General features: G+C 45.5%; 1 protein-coding gene across 5 annotated transcripts in view; it reads right to left on the reverse strand.

The window, feature by feature from the left end:
• Positions 1–14969, reverse strand: part of DNAJC13 (DnaJ heat shock protein family (Hsp40) member C13) — a 101080-nt gene that overhangs the window by 48079 nt on the left and 38032 nt on the right. For 4 of the 5 annotated variants that reach the window (XR_012638252.1, XM_074945552.1, XM_074945551.1 and 1 more), the window contains 6 exons: positions 12894–13015; positions 5744–5819; positions 4268–4363; positions 3909–4052; positions 2052–2066; positions 1194–1276 (listed from right to left, as the gene is read on the reverse strand). Coding sequence is in view for 4 of the 5 variants with exons in the window: in XM_074945552.1 (XP_074801653.1) it covers positions 1194–1276; positions 2052–2066; positions 3909–4052; positions 4268–4363; positions 5744–5819; positions 12894–13015 (536 nt within the window). In the remaining variant the exon portion in view is untranslated. The remainder of the gene's footprint in view (positions 1–1193; positions 1277–2051; positions 2067–3908; positions 4053–4267; positions 4364–5743; positions 5820–12893; positions 13016–14969) is intronic. The other variant, XM_074945550.1, reaches the window with a different exon arrangement.

Consider the following 14969-nt stretch of genomic DNA (forward strand, 5'->3'; position numbering starts at 1 on the left):
TGGAGGGGGCAGTGGGGTGAGAAGAGGGGGTGGGGGGATTTGGGATGTGCAGGGCTGTGGCGGCCAAAAAGAGGCGACTTTCCCCAGCTCCAGGTCTGTGGCTGCCAGGGAGAGACAGCCCTCCTTCCCAGCCGCAGCTTGGGGGCTGCCGCGGCGGGGAAGAGAGGGAGAGACACACCCGCCTTCCTTCCCAGCCCCAGCTTGGGAGCTGCCATAGCAGGGGAGAGAGGGCACATCCATCACATTAGAAAGGTAAGGCTACTGATATTAAAATACGAGTTGTGTGCTTTTAATTTGTAGAACAAAGTTTATTATAGAGTTTTTTTTTAAATATAGCTCTTTTATCCAAAGCGCTTTACAATAGTTAGCTAATGGTACAAACAACATTTGGAAAGATCATGAAGTGGTCTGCTGAGACTCAGCAATTTTCAAGTGGTCTCAGTTAAAAAAAAAAAGTTTGAGAACCACTAGTCTAAGGGTTTGTCTACACACAGCAAAAGAAAAGTCTGCAGCTGGACCATGTCAGCTGACTCAGGTTCACAAGTCTCAGGCTGTGGGGCTGTTTCATTGCTGGGTAGACTTCCAGGCTTGGGATGGAGCCCGAGCTCTGGAACCCTCCAACCCTACAGGGACCAGCCATGGTTTTTTCTCTATTGTGTAGCCATATCTTTAGTGTCTTATGAGCATCAGACAAGACATCCACTCTACCTTTAAATAAATCTAGGAGCCAGCTGATTAACTAAAATAAGGTTCTTGAAATCGGAATACCCTACTTTTCAAACGCATTAACCCTATTAGTACTCTGAAATGCAATCTACCTCCTGGGACTTCATTGTACAAGTGACAGCATAAATGGTAAAAGGGAAACATGCTACAGTTGTGTCTTACAAAAATGTCATATACAGCCTTGTCAAGCGTATCTGAGTATGCAATGTCAAAAGCAAGAGCGGTTACGGCTGGCCATGTGCATTCCAAAAACAGATTACACAATTTCCCTAACGCATTTGAGTATTTTTTTGCTCTATACCCTGTATTTGTTAAAGTTCATGTCAAATATTTCAGGTTGTATTGTTTAAACTCTACTTTATAGCTGTAGCTTTGAGTTAGGGCTTCTGTATCTGTCAAGTGAATGGCCGTGATTTATTAACCAAAACACATGAATTAAAGTTAACACATTTATTCTAGATATTTACCTGTAATAGAAGAGATCCCAGTTTGCTTCTATTTTTATTCTTTGCCTTCGTTTCCTTAGTATTACTGGCTTCTGATTAACGTTCTGCAAATAGAAAAAGATGCCAAATTTAGGGCTAGGACAATTAGCAATAACAGATACCAGATATAAAAGTGGGTTTCTAGTGTTACTTTAAACATGAAAATTAAGCTTTGTTTTCACTGGCTGTTCCTAAGAGATCTCAGCTTTCCAAGAGAACACTTACTACTAGTGATGCAGTTTTCTAATCAGTGATGTCACAGGCAATGACAACAGAACACCACCACAACTGAAATCTTTAGCTAGTGACTTGCACCATATTAATACTAAATTACCAACAAAGGTCATCAAATCATGCCAGAGAAACTTGCAGCCATGTACTTTTATCATACACAGTTACCCCTTATCTTGTATAAAAAGCCAAATCCCGTCACCATATGCACACTGCAAAAACTGCTGGGTAATCCTGTATTTAAATATACTGTATTACATGCATATATTAACCATGCAGGAAAACTCTTTTGCACCAAGCCAAAAAGAGTGACTGGGGAGCAAAACCAGACCAATCTTTCAGGAGACAATACCCACAGTAAAATTGGCAGCCACAAAACTGGAGAACACGAAAGGCTACTTTGTTGTTCAGAAGTAAAGGATCTATAAGCAGCCGGGGGGGGGGGGGGGGGGGGGGGGCGGGAAGTGGTGAGGGAAACAGTCACAGACGCAACTTGGAAATTGAAAGATTGTTTGATCAACAACATCTAAAATGCACTGCTAGACAAGACACCACATGCCAGGCAGAGTTTAATGAAACATAAGCCACAAAAGTAGTACGCAGACTCACCATATTGTTTCTGTCCTGATTGTGATTGGAAAGTAGAAAGAAAAGAGGAATATTTAAACAAAATAAGATACAGCCACTAAAAATATTTTATATGGTAACATGGAGTTATAAAATGTTACCACAACAAATACTTTCCATATAATTTGATGGATATGAATCACAATCTCCCCTTTATTAATTTGATCATCAAAAGTGAAAGCTCAATTTTGTTTTGCAGAGCCATATTTGTTACTTATTGTGTATTCATGGTTTATCCTTCCCAAGTAAATAAGACATCAAGGAAAAGCTGTAAGTGTTCATACTTGGAGAGTTTATAATATGCAGCTCATGGAAAGAGATTTTACTGAGAAATTCAGCTAAAATAAAAGAAACATCCATACATCTCTATGATTTATTTTGGTCTGAATTTTCACTCTATCCCACGAAGAATGTTGTTTGGCCTATTTCTGTGTAACATTTGTTAAAGCTAAATAAGAGTAAACCTGCCTCAGGACCCACATAATTTCTTACTTTTCTAAGTTGTGTCATTTGTGTTTTACTTTAAGACTTTATTTAAATCAGAAATCAGGAGAAAATGTTAAAAATCAGATGTGATGTGTTGCGTTTCCCCTATTTTTCCATCTTTCCTATGTATGGGCAGCAAACTGAAAATTACAAACTTCTAAATGAAGAACTGAAACTTCAGAGATGGGGCAATTTTTGTTTCACTTAGAGGAAGCTAACTGACTAGAATGCCAAGCTTAGTCGTGAGAAAACCAAAAGTCAGCAAGAAAGGACTAGGGACAAAAAAGTTGGAATTATAAGAGCAAGAAAAAAAAAAAAAGGGGTAAGTCTCATCAACTGAGCTTTATAACCACGAAAGAACAACCACACAGAAGGGACAGGGGAAGAGGAGGAATGACAGAGCATAAAATAAATGCAAGGAAAAGTCAGGGGGGGATTCTCACTGCACCCTCCAGTTTCCTCAACAAGGAAAACAGGGTGACCTCTTGGATATTAAGAGAATATAGCTGCTGAACACACAAATTTACACCACCATCTTAAATAATGTAAGTACTGAGGAGGCGGCACAGACTGAACAAGAGCCAGGTGACCTTAAAGTAAAAATCTGCCATTACTATCAAGTATCAGAGGGGTAGCCGTGTTAGTCTGGATCTGTAAAAGTGGAAGAAATTCCGATACCAAAAGTTTAAGTCTATCCATTCAAGACAATGTTCTATTCTTCCAAACAGATAGGAAGTCAGATGAAGTACAGTGATACTAATGAATAAATATACCAAATGAATATACACCTCAAATACACATTGAAAATCCTTGAATATTTTCCTACCACATTATTGTTTAAAAGGCTGTTTCTGCAGCAGCCTCTTAAGGATTTCTGCTGCTCTAACTTCTGTAAGATGCTCATACCCAGAAGGGTGCAAAAGAATCCAGTTGCAGTCTAGTTTCCTAGGTAATTAGTTTAAGCAAAAAAAGAGGTGGTTATGCAAGTTGGAAATGTGTGCATGACAAATGACATGTCTGCAAGATACTAATATGCCCCTCTCCCACCTCAACTGATTCACTACAATCACTCACATTTCTAGCTAAAAATGAAAAAAGGGAAGAGACAAAAATTTATAAACCTGGAAACAAAGAACTAATGTTTTGTAACAGTATTTTAAATAGCAGATTCACAGTTAAAGCCAAGAATCAGTATTTCCACCGTAGTCCTTGAAATCAACCATGGCTAAAACCTACCAGTTATACTGCATTAGTCATGGAAAAAAGCCCAGTGTTTACACAGCATGGTAACTAATGACTTATACTGTTTTTTAATCTCAAAATTTCTCTTAAACTTGTTTATTGCATTTTTACCTCTTTTTGAGCAATGCCCATTCTGTCCCTCCAGTGCATCAAAACCAGATCCACTTTCTCTTTGGCAAATTTTTCTACTTCTTTAGCAGCTTTTCCAGCCAATCTCTGCCACTCGGGCACTTTACTAAGCTTGCCATACTGGTCCTGTGGAACAAAACTTATCAGTAACTTGTGATTAAATTTCTATTTAATAAGTGTACTGGAAAAGATGAGCATCAATATTTTACAACAGTTTCTCCCCTCCCCCTCCCCTATTTAAATAGCAGGCACGGTACATGGAACAAGTTACACAGCTGAATAGAGAATCAGTCATTTTAAGCTCACCATTCTTTTTAGATAAATATAATTTTTCTACTTACAGTTGCAATTTTTAAGTTATCCCTAATATGCATCCGGTCAGCATCCTTCTCAGGAACAGGATCAGCGCTGTCCAGGTACGCCAGCAAACCTGGTGGCTAAATCCACAAAAGAAATAATTTGTATTCCATAACCATTCTCTGAATTCAAGAGTAAGTCATACCGGTGTAAGTGCATAATGTAGGTAAGTAGTCTATCATATACAAAACCCCTAAATTAAAAGAATGGAATACTTGCAACACTTGCAAGTTAGGAAATGCTAACACTAAAGTTGCACAGGCAACGTTAATCTGGCCCCCCCTTGTGCATATACATTCAGATAGTATGTAATTAAAGACTATTTTCCCCCCACAGAACCCTGCTTCACTCAGTACACAGGATGGACTGTACTCAAGAAGTTAATCAGGGTTGCATAGTGAGCAGAATGTTGTATGTAGGACCCCTGCCCCATTTGTTGGGGAAGCTGGAAGTTGTGTAGTGAATGAAGCAGGGGACTGCAGGAAGAGACACGGGATGGTCTTATGTTTAATGCAGTTAATCAGGGGCATCTGGCACTGGCTTCTGTCTGAAGACAGGATACTGGGCTAGATGGACCTTTGGTCTGACCCAGTATGGCCGTTCTGAGGTAAAAGCCACTCTACCCATGCCACAGAGTTCCAATGAGATTTTCCCAGAGGTTTAGAACTGCCAAATTTGCTGTCTCCATGAAAATTAGCACAAGAGACATCCCTCACACCAGGGCAATCCCCATGCCCAATTTTGAGCCCCTTCCCAGAAGCACGGAAATGCTAGAACTTGCCAGTGATGGTTGAAAGTATTTAACATAGTTTTTCCCATGTATTTCTTTGCCTTATTTAAACTGAATTTTTGTTTTGTTTTTTTAAAGAAAGTTCAGCCTGAAACAGAGACCCGGCAAATATCAGCCAGAATGGTAGAAGTTTGACAAAATTATAAGCACTGAAAACTCAGTCCAATAATGGAAAGGGTAAGGCAACCTTAAACTATTTTATAGAAGTTCTTAGATACTACACTGATAAGGGAGCAAAAAGTGCCTTCCAGCAGTTCTTTAAGCAATGAGTAACAGCAGCATAGCTATAAGCATAGCTCCTAGATCCACCTAGAATCAAAGATTTTAGCAAGTTCCCCTTGGACTAGGATACTAGCCAAATGAACAATGATTGCATCATAACTTTCCCTCACCCCAAAAGCCAAACCCTTCAATGTAAAGCAATAAAGTTAGCTGTTTGGCAATGCCTCCAATAAACTTACTTCAACTTTTAAAAAGCATTATTTACTATATCTCCTGTGCCCTCGTTAGAGCTTGCCCCTTTACTGGCTTCACTCCACACTCTTTCCTGTTCTTCTCAGTTATATTTAGTTGAAACTTTTTACAACTAAAGAGAATACCAACATTTGAGGACACATGAACTGACCAATATTTAGAAGTGGTGTTTAAAAAGAGTAGATCACTCACTTACCAAAATACGTTTCAACAAGCTCATAGCAGTTGCATTTTCAGCTGTCCAAAGGCCCACTAAATGTCTACTTAGCTGTCTGAAAAATGAAGACATTGAGAAATTCTTACTGTTGTCTTGGCTAGAACAGTAGGTTTTTAATCATTACTGTGAATTCAGTACCGCCTTGTAAGATAGTTTACATTGTCAGCACATCCAACACTCAGATGCCTTTTGTTCACAAGAGCAAGAATAAAAGGTATGTTAATGTGAACTAGGTACCTTTTTGTAAAGCCCTTCAACTTGCTGCTCTTTAACTTCCCCATGCAGACCCTGCTGGCATGCTCTAAAAAAAAAAAAAGTTACTCACTTTCTCATAACTGTTGTTCTTCGAGATGTGGTGTTCATGTCCATTCCAAGCAGGTGTGTGCACGCCGCGTGCACACCAGCCCGAAGATTTTTCCCCTAGCAGCGTTCGTAGGGTCAGCCTGGACGCCCCCTGGAGTGGCACCTTCATGACACCCAATATCGGGCCCCGCCGACCCCCCACGCCCTCAGTTCCTTCTTGCCGACTATTCCAACGGAGGGGTAGGAGGGTGGGTATTGGAATGGACATGAACACCACATCTCGAAGAACAACAGTTACTCACTTTCTCGTAACTTTTTTCTTTGAGTGATCGTTTATGTCCATTCCAAGCAGGTGATTCACAAGCTAGAGCTCAGAAGGTAGGGTCGGAGTTATCCACAGAAAAGAGCATGGCTCGCCCAAAAGCCGCATCGACCCTGGACTGTCCTGTAATTGCTTAGTGCGACGTAAATGTATGTATCGAGGACCACGTGGCTGCCCTGCCAATTTCCTGAATAGGGACTTGTGCCAGGAATGCCGCAGAGGAGGCCTGGGCCCTGGTAGAATGAGCGCTTATCTGCGGAGCGGGCTCCTTTGCCAGGGTATAGCACTCACTTACGTAAAAGAATAGCTAGACACAAATCAAACGTCAAGAATTATAACATTCAAAAACCAGTTGGAGAACACTTCAATCTCTCTGGTCACTCAATTACAGACCTAAAAGTCGCAATTCTTCAACAAAAAAACTTCAAAAACAGACTCCAACGAGAGACTGCTGAATTGGAATTAATTTGCAGACTGGATACAATTAACTTGAGCTTGAATAGAGACTGGGAGTGGATGGGTCATTACACAAAGTTCCTCAGACGTTCTTGTCAACTGCTGGAAATAGCCCCACTTGATCACTACAAAAGGTTTCCCCCCCTCCCCTGTTGGTAATAGCTCACCTTAAGTGATCACTCTCATTACAGTCTGTATGGTAACACCCATTGTTTCACGTTCTCTATGTATATAAATCTCCCCACTGTATTTTCCACTGAATGCATCCGATGAAGTGATCTGTAGCTCACGAAAGCTTATGCTCAGATAAATTTGTTAGTCTCTAAGCTGCCACAAGTTCTCCTTTTCTTTTTGCAAATACAGACTAACACGGCTGCTACCCTGAAACAGGGAGCAGGTAACCAGAGGTTCAAATGGCGGGCCTGTAAGCCTGGAGAGGACTAAATTGAGGTCCCAGGCAGGGACAGGCTGATGCATGTGTGGGAAGAGCTTGTCCAAACCCTTGAGAAAACAACTGCCCATAGGGTTTGCAAAGACCGAGAGACCATCTGAGCCTGGATGGAAGGCAGAGAAAGTGGCCAAGTGGACCCTTATTGATGACTGGGACAAGTCTTGATGCTTTAGGTGAAGGAGGTAGCCCGGTATAAACTGTATGGAGGCGAGGAGCGGCAACTGACTACGTTGCTCTGCCCAGATGGCCAGGTAAGTAGCCCTGGTGGAGGGCTTTCTAATACCCAGGAGGACTTGTCTGACCCGGTCCGAACAAGACAACTCTGCAGCACTTAGCCATGGAGCATCCAGGCCGTAAGGTGGAGCGACTCCAGATTCGGGTGCTGGAGTTGGCCCTGGTCCTGTGTGATCAGGTCGGGGACCAGCGGTAAGGTGAGTGGGGCCACTATGGACATTTCCAGGAGCGAGGTGAACCAGTGCTGACACGGCCACGCCAGCGCTATTAGTATGACTTGGGCCTGGTCCCTGTGGATCTTGAGGAGCACCCTGTGGACTAGGGGGATGGGTGGGAAAGCATATAGCAGGCAGCCCTCCCATGAGAGAAGGAAGGCGTCCCTGATGGACCCCAAGCTGTGGCTCCCGAGGTAACAAAATGTCTGACATTTCCTGTTGCCCGGAGTGGCAAACAGGTCTAATCTGGGGAGAGCCCCAGAACCGGAAGATTGAGCTCATCACATCTGGCCGAAGGGACCACTTGTGGCCACTGAAGGTCTGGCTGAGGCTGTCCATCAGCGTGTTTTGCACCCCTGGGAGACATGAAGCCTGCAGGTGGATCGAGTGCTCTATGCAGAAGTACCACAGCGCAAGGGATTCTCAGCACAGGAGAGAGGAGCGTGCACCCCGTTTGTTGATATAAAACAAAATTGAGGTGTTGTCTGTGAGAATTGAAACACATATGCCCATTATGTGCATTTTGAAAGCGTAGCATGCCAGACACACTGCCCTCAGCTCTTTGACATTGATGTGAAGAGCGAGGTCAATTGGAGACCAGAGGCCTTGGGTCTTGAGGTCCCCTAGGTGAGCCCCCCAACCCAAATCCAAGGCGTCTGACACCAAGGTGAGCGAGGGCTGGCAAAAGGCACCCCTGCGCAAACCATTCGAGGGTCAAGCCACCATAGGAGGGAGTCCAGTACCAGGTGGGGCAGGGTTACGACCCCGTCCAACGCATCTCTGGCTGGTCAGTACACCGACACCAGCCAAGACTGTAGTGGGTGCAGCCTGAGCCTGGCATGCTGCACCACGTATGTGCAGGAGGCCATGTGTCCCAGCAGCTTTAGACAGACAGTTTCTTGCTGACGTCGTGGGGAACCATCTGAGGCTCCGTATGATGTCCTGAAGTGAGCGAAACCTGGCCTCCGGGAGGTATGCCCTGGCTTGGGTAGAGTCCAGGACCGCGCCTATGAACTCTATCCTCTGCACCGGGGACAGAGTAGATTTCTCCTCGTTCAGGAGGAGACCTAAGTCAAGGAAGGTCCTCCTTATAAACTTGAGCTGAGTCTCCACCTGGGCTCTCGAGCGACCTCTGATCAGCCAGTCATCGAGGTATGGAAAAACCTCTATCTGGTGTTTGCGCAGGAACGCCGCGACAACTGCCGTGCATTGTGAATACTCGGGGGGCAGTTGACAGTCCGACCGGCAGGACGGCAAACTGGTAGTGGCCTCTGTTCACCACGAACCTGAGGTAGTGTCTGCGATGTGGGACTATTGTGATATGAAAATACACTCCCTTCAAGTCGAGGACGGCGTACCAGTCTCCTGGATCCAGTGAGGGGATAATGGAGGTTAGTGAGACCATGCGAAACTCGAGTTTCTTTACGTACTTGTTGAGCTGCCGCAGGTCCAGCATGGGTCTGAGGCCCCCCCTTGGCCTTCTGTATGAGGAAATACCAGGAGTAGAAACCCTTGCCCCTTCGCTCCTGAGGAAATTCCTCTACTGTCCCTACCAAGAGCAGGGACTGCACCTCTTGAATTAGAAGTTGCTCGTGAGAGGGGTCCCTGAAGAGGGAGGGGGAAGGGGGTTGAGTACAGAATTGGATGGAATATCCCCTCTCTACCATGCGGAGCACCCACTGGTCTGAAGTAATTCAAGACCAGGCATGGTAGAAAGGGGATAGACGGGACGAGAAAATAAGATGGGAAGGATCCAAAGGTTGTACTGGCAAGCCGTCCTCGACTGTACCCTCAAAAGGGTGGTCTAGAGTCCGGTGGGGCCCTGGGCTGGCCAGAGCTTTGTCTAGAGGGAGGGCATTGCCTCCTCAGAGTGCTCCTGTTCTGCCTACATGGAGCGTCCTGGCGCTTTTGGGGTTGATAACGATGATGGGAAGGTTGAGGCCTAAAATGTCTGCGCTGGGTAGCAGGCGTGAGAAGCCCCAGCAAACAAAGGGTAGCCCTCAAGTCCTTCAAGCTGTGAAGTCTCTTATCCGTCTTCTTGGAGAAGAGAGCTACACCCTCGAAGGAGAGATCTTGACTGGTCTGCTGGACCTCGTGGGGAAGACCAAACACCTGTAGTCAGGAGCCTCTCCTCATAACTACCCCTGTGGCCGAAGTGCAGGAGGCCGTATCTGCCGCATCCAAGGCTGCTTGCAAAGACACTCAGGAGACCAGTTTCCCCTCCTCCACGAGCGCAGAGAACTCCCCCTGAGCTTCTTGGGGCAGAAGTTCTGTAAACTTCGCCATAGACGAGCAGGTGTTATGCCCGTAGCGGCTTATTATGGTCTTCTGGGTGGCTATACGAAGTTGCAGGCCTCCTGTCGAGTAGACCTTCTGGCCAAACAGGTCCAGTTTCTTGGCATCCCTGTTTTTAGGGGTGGATTCTTGAAGCCCTTGACGTTCTCTCTGATTGGCCACGTCAACCACCAAAGAGTCCGGAGGAGAGTGGGTGTAAAGATGTTCATACCCTCAGAGGGAACAAAGTAGTGGTGCTCGGATTTCTTGGCCGTAGGTGCGAGAGAAGCAGGAGTTTGCCACAAGTTCTTAGATGTTTCAGTTATCGACTTGATAAATGGCAATGCAACCCTGGATAGGCTGGAGGGAGCCAGGACGTCTATGACAGCGTCTAAATCCTCTTCCACCTCCTCTGCCTGAATCCCCAGGCTTTGGGTGGCCTGCCTCAAAAGCTGTTGAAGAATCTGGTTGTCCTTGAAAGCTGTGGCCGTCCAAGTCCCTGCAACCGCTTCATCGGGTGAGGACGAGGAAGAGAGAACATGAGATGGGCCCAGTTCACTGCCTTCCGCTCTCCCTGCCCCCCGGGGTCCCTCGGCACGCGGTACTCAGGCTGTGGAGCTGGTACTGATGAAGAACCCTGTGCCGCAGCCAGAGCCAGGGCAGGTAAAACTGGTGGGACCAAGACCGTCGGGGTCGGTAGGGACGGAGCTGAGGCTTCCACCAGTGCCGTCACCTAGAGAGCTGGTGCTGGAGCTGGCTGAGGTATCTGTGCCGAAACCATGTGAGTCAGCAGGGCCACTCTGCCTGAGGGCTGCACCGTCATCAGCGGTGCTGGCGCTGACTGTGGCACAAACGACGCCAAGGACACCGATACCGTTCTGGAGCACGGACCATAGACTTGACCCTGGCTCCGACGGTACGCCCAGGGTGTCCAGAAGGGCTATTGAGCAAGTGGTTGCCACTGTTGCTGCCATGATGCCGGGTATGGTTGGTGACTGCGCTGGGACCTGGACCTTCTGCTTCGCGATCTGCTAGATCGAGCCGAGTCCACCTCCGACTCGGAGGTCTCCAAATAAGACGACCACGGAGGAGCAGTCCTCTGGGTTGCCAACGAACAACTCCTCAATTTCGGGGAGCAGTGCGCTTCCTGCATCTGTGCGGACGGTGCCAGAGATGGAGACCGATGGGCCGTCATGGTTGGCTTATCCCTGGAGTGGCAAAGGGGGCGTGCGGTTGCCACAGATTTGTCCCTCCTTTGGGGGAGGATGGCACCGGGAGGCACATCAGGTCCATTGCCACCTCGAATGCCTCCAGCGTCGATGGTGGTTGTATGTCCACCAGATGGTCCGGGGACTGAGGAGGGGTTCGGACTCGACTGGACCCCGGCCGGGTCAGGAGTTGACGAAACCCTGGGCGGAAGCGAGGTGGAAGCGTTCTGTCCCTAGCCACTCGCAGACGGCACCGGTCCCTTAGATTTCAAGGGGGGCAATTGGTCCCTCACCGGCCTCTTCTTCTTTACCGGCACTGGAGATGGAGAACGGTGCCAAACTGAGGCCAATGCCCAATGGCCCGAGCAGTGGCGGTGGGCTTTAGAGTCCTTAGCAGGGCCCTATTGGCGCCGGAGCACTGCGCACTCAAGAGGACGTGCTCGGTGCTGGGTCACTGGGTCCCGGTTCGGATTGCGGTCTCAGAGCCGCCTCCATGAGCGGGAGTTTTAGTCTCTGCTCTCTGTCCTTAAGGGTTCTTGGGTGGAAACCCTTGCAAATACGGCACTTGTCCTTTTGGTGAATCTCACCAAGGCACCGCAGGCAAGACGAGTGAGGATCACTCTTGGGCATAAACTTTCCACAGGACTCATGGAGTTTAAACCCCCGAGATCCGGGCATACCCCCAAAGGGGAAACGAACTATTTAACAAACCACTACCTACTATATGAAAAACTATAGAGAATAGCTATTGAACTATGTACACTAAGAACAAAGACACTGCTAAGGCGCTTGCTGTAAGAGCGAGCAAAGTTCCAGCTAGCCGTCACGGGTGGTAAGAAGGAACGGGGCGGGAGGGTGGGGTGTCAGCGGGGCCTGATATTGGGCACCATGAAGGCGCCACTCCAGGGGGCGCCCAGGCCGACCCTACTGACACTGCTAGGGGAAAAAACTCTTCCAGCTGGCATGCACGCGGCGCGCACACACCTGGTTGGAATGGACATGAACAATCACTCGAAGAAGAAGGTACGTTAATTTGAACTAGTTACCTTTTAAAGCATGCTAGCACGGTCTACACGGAGCAGTTAAAGAGAGAAACATACTGGAAAGCTTTACGAATTGCACTACTTTGGTGCATATTGCCAGTGCCATGTAGATAAGCCTAATGTTATACTTGGAGACAATGATAAAAGCAGAATTTTCACAAACAGATCACGTATCTGAACAAATAGAGGAAGGCACTCCAAAGGCAGACTACTAGGGAAAGATTATCCTTCCCCAAACTTTCTTATGGGAATGTATGAAGTATCCAACTTACATAGTAAGCAAAGAAATGTATGCCATCTTGATCATTAAGGCCACATTAAAACTGGACTGTATGAGGAATTCAAGAAAAGTGAGTCGTGAAATCTTGTTTGTGAAATTGTACTTTTTGTACTGTCACATTTAAAGTGCTACTAGGCAAAGCAGTTAAAATGCAAAGAAAATGTCTAACACTACACCCGGTCATAATAGAGTACTTCACTTGAATCATTTAAATATGCAAATTAAGCTTAAAATGAAGAATGATTCTTCTAAAAGAATGGAAGCTTCCAATGTTTCAGCTTTCCCACATATGAATAATGCAAATATTAACCATCACATGAAATAGCAAATGAACTTGACATACCTATTTGTCAGCATCCTTTGATCTGCGCTTATTGTAAACATAGCAGTACGTAAATGACGAGGTAAGGCACCTTCACTGAGGGCGAGATCTTGCATTTTGGTAGCAATCTCTTTATCTCCTTCCTTTGGAAACAGTACAAGATGATTACTATGGAGAAAATATTAATTGAGTTGTTCTATCTTTAGTTTACAATATTCATTACAAACTATTTTGACCATTTGACTCATTTAAGTACATGCATTTTGGGTAATTCTGAATGGTTAATTTCGCACTTCTATTCAGGATGCCTCCTACATAGCTTTAAAAAATGAATTCTCAGCAACAAGGATCAGAGGATCTAACTGCAGTGAAGTCACAAGAACAGAAGCTTTCCAATTTGCTATAACAGGAGTACTTGTGGCACCTTAGAGACTAACAAATTTATCTGAGCATAAGCTTTCGTAGGCTACTGCACACATCAACCCTGATGTGATTAAATGCCATCAGGGGCTTGTTCACCTGCACATCTACCAATGTGATATATGCCATCATGTGCCAGCAATGCCCTTCTGCCACGTACATTGATCAAACTGGACAGTCTCTACACAAAAGAATAAATGGACACAAATCTGACATCACGCATCATAACATTCAAAAACCAGCAGGAGAACACTTCAACCTCTCTGGTCACTTAGTAACAGACTTAAAGGTGGCAATTTTGCAACAGAAAAGCTTCAAAATGAGAAACTGCTGACCTGGAATTAATTTGCCAACTAGATACCATTAACTTGAGCTTGAATAGCAACTGGGAGTGGCTGGATCATTACACAAATTGAATCTATTTCCCCATGTTAAGTATCCTCACACCTTTTTGTGAACTGTCTGAAATGGGCCATCTTGATCATCACTACAAAAGTTTTTCTTCTCCTCCTGATAATAGCTCATCTTAATTAGCCTCTTAGAGTTGGTGTGGCAACTTCCACCTTTTCATGGTGTGTGTGTGTGTGTGTGTGTGTGTGTGTGTGTGTGCGCGCGCGCGCACATTATATAAACACACAGACATAATAGCTCATCTTAATTAGCCTCGTAGAGTTGGTGTGGAAACTTCCACCTTTTCATTTTTGTGTGTTATATAATGTGCACGCACGCGCGCGCGCACACACCATGAAAAGGTGGAAGTTTCCACACCAACTCTACAAGGCTAATTAAGATGAGCTATTATGTCTATCTTCTTACTTTATGTTCCATTCTATGCATCTGATGAAATAAGTTGTAGCCCAGGAAAGCTTATGCTCTAATAAATTTGTTAGTCTCTAAGGTGCCACAAGTACTCCTGTTCTTTTTGCAGATACAGACTAACACAGCTGCTACTCTGAAACCTGTCAATTTGCTATAAGACATTAGTTTAAATAGCCATTACTCTAAACATGCCATTTTTAGGTTGTAACACCAAATTTGCTCATTTTAGAAGGAGTGATGTTTTGCTCCCCAGCAACCAGCCCCACAAATTCAACCTGGTATCTGAAAGAAAAGCTGGATTTTCTTGTGTACTACCATCAGTTAAAGAGTCTGCAACTTGAACTTAGTTAACAGTGCTGGGTTTCACAGTTCAGGGCAACTGCACCCATATTTCCCAAAGTGGTCCAGCAAGGGCACCTACTCTCAGGCTTCCACCAACTCTGACTTACAACTTCCCAACAGCTGCCTTTCTTGGATGAAGACCTGTGTCTCACTCCCTTCTGACTGGGCTATTTCCAGGCTGCACAGGTCCCTGCCTTCACTGTGTTATTCCCAGCAGAGCCAGGCTTCCCAAGCACACCTGCTTGCTTTCAGAGACTGACAGAATGCTTGTCAATGGTTATAAGTTACCGAACAGCTCTTCTTATGCAAGCCTATTTTATTCCTAAAATAAAAACCTAGTCACATGCTAATAAGTTTAGCAGAGATTTCCCAACCCTAACATGGGCTCTGACTGGAGCAGTCCCTCCAAACAGCTGACCCAAAGGGTATCCTTTGAGTTTTAAATACATCACAGCTTCAGCTCAGAACACACACCCAGACTTATCGGTCTCAGTAGGCCCAGTCCTTCCTTCCAAC

The sequence above is a fragment of the Natator depressus genome, chromosome 2, assembly GCF_965152275.1.
Source record: "Natator depressus isolate rNatDep1 chromosome 2, rNatDep2.hap1, whole genome shotgun sequence".
Taxonomy (NCBI): Eukaryota; Metazoa; Chordata; order Testudines; family Cheloniidae; genus Natator; species Natator depressus.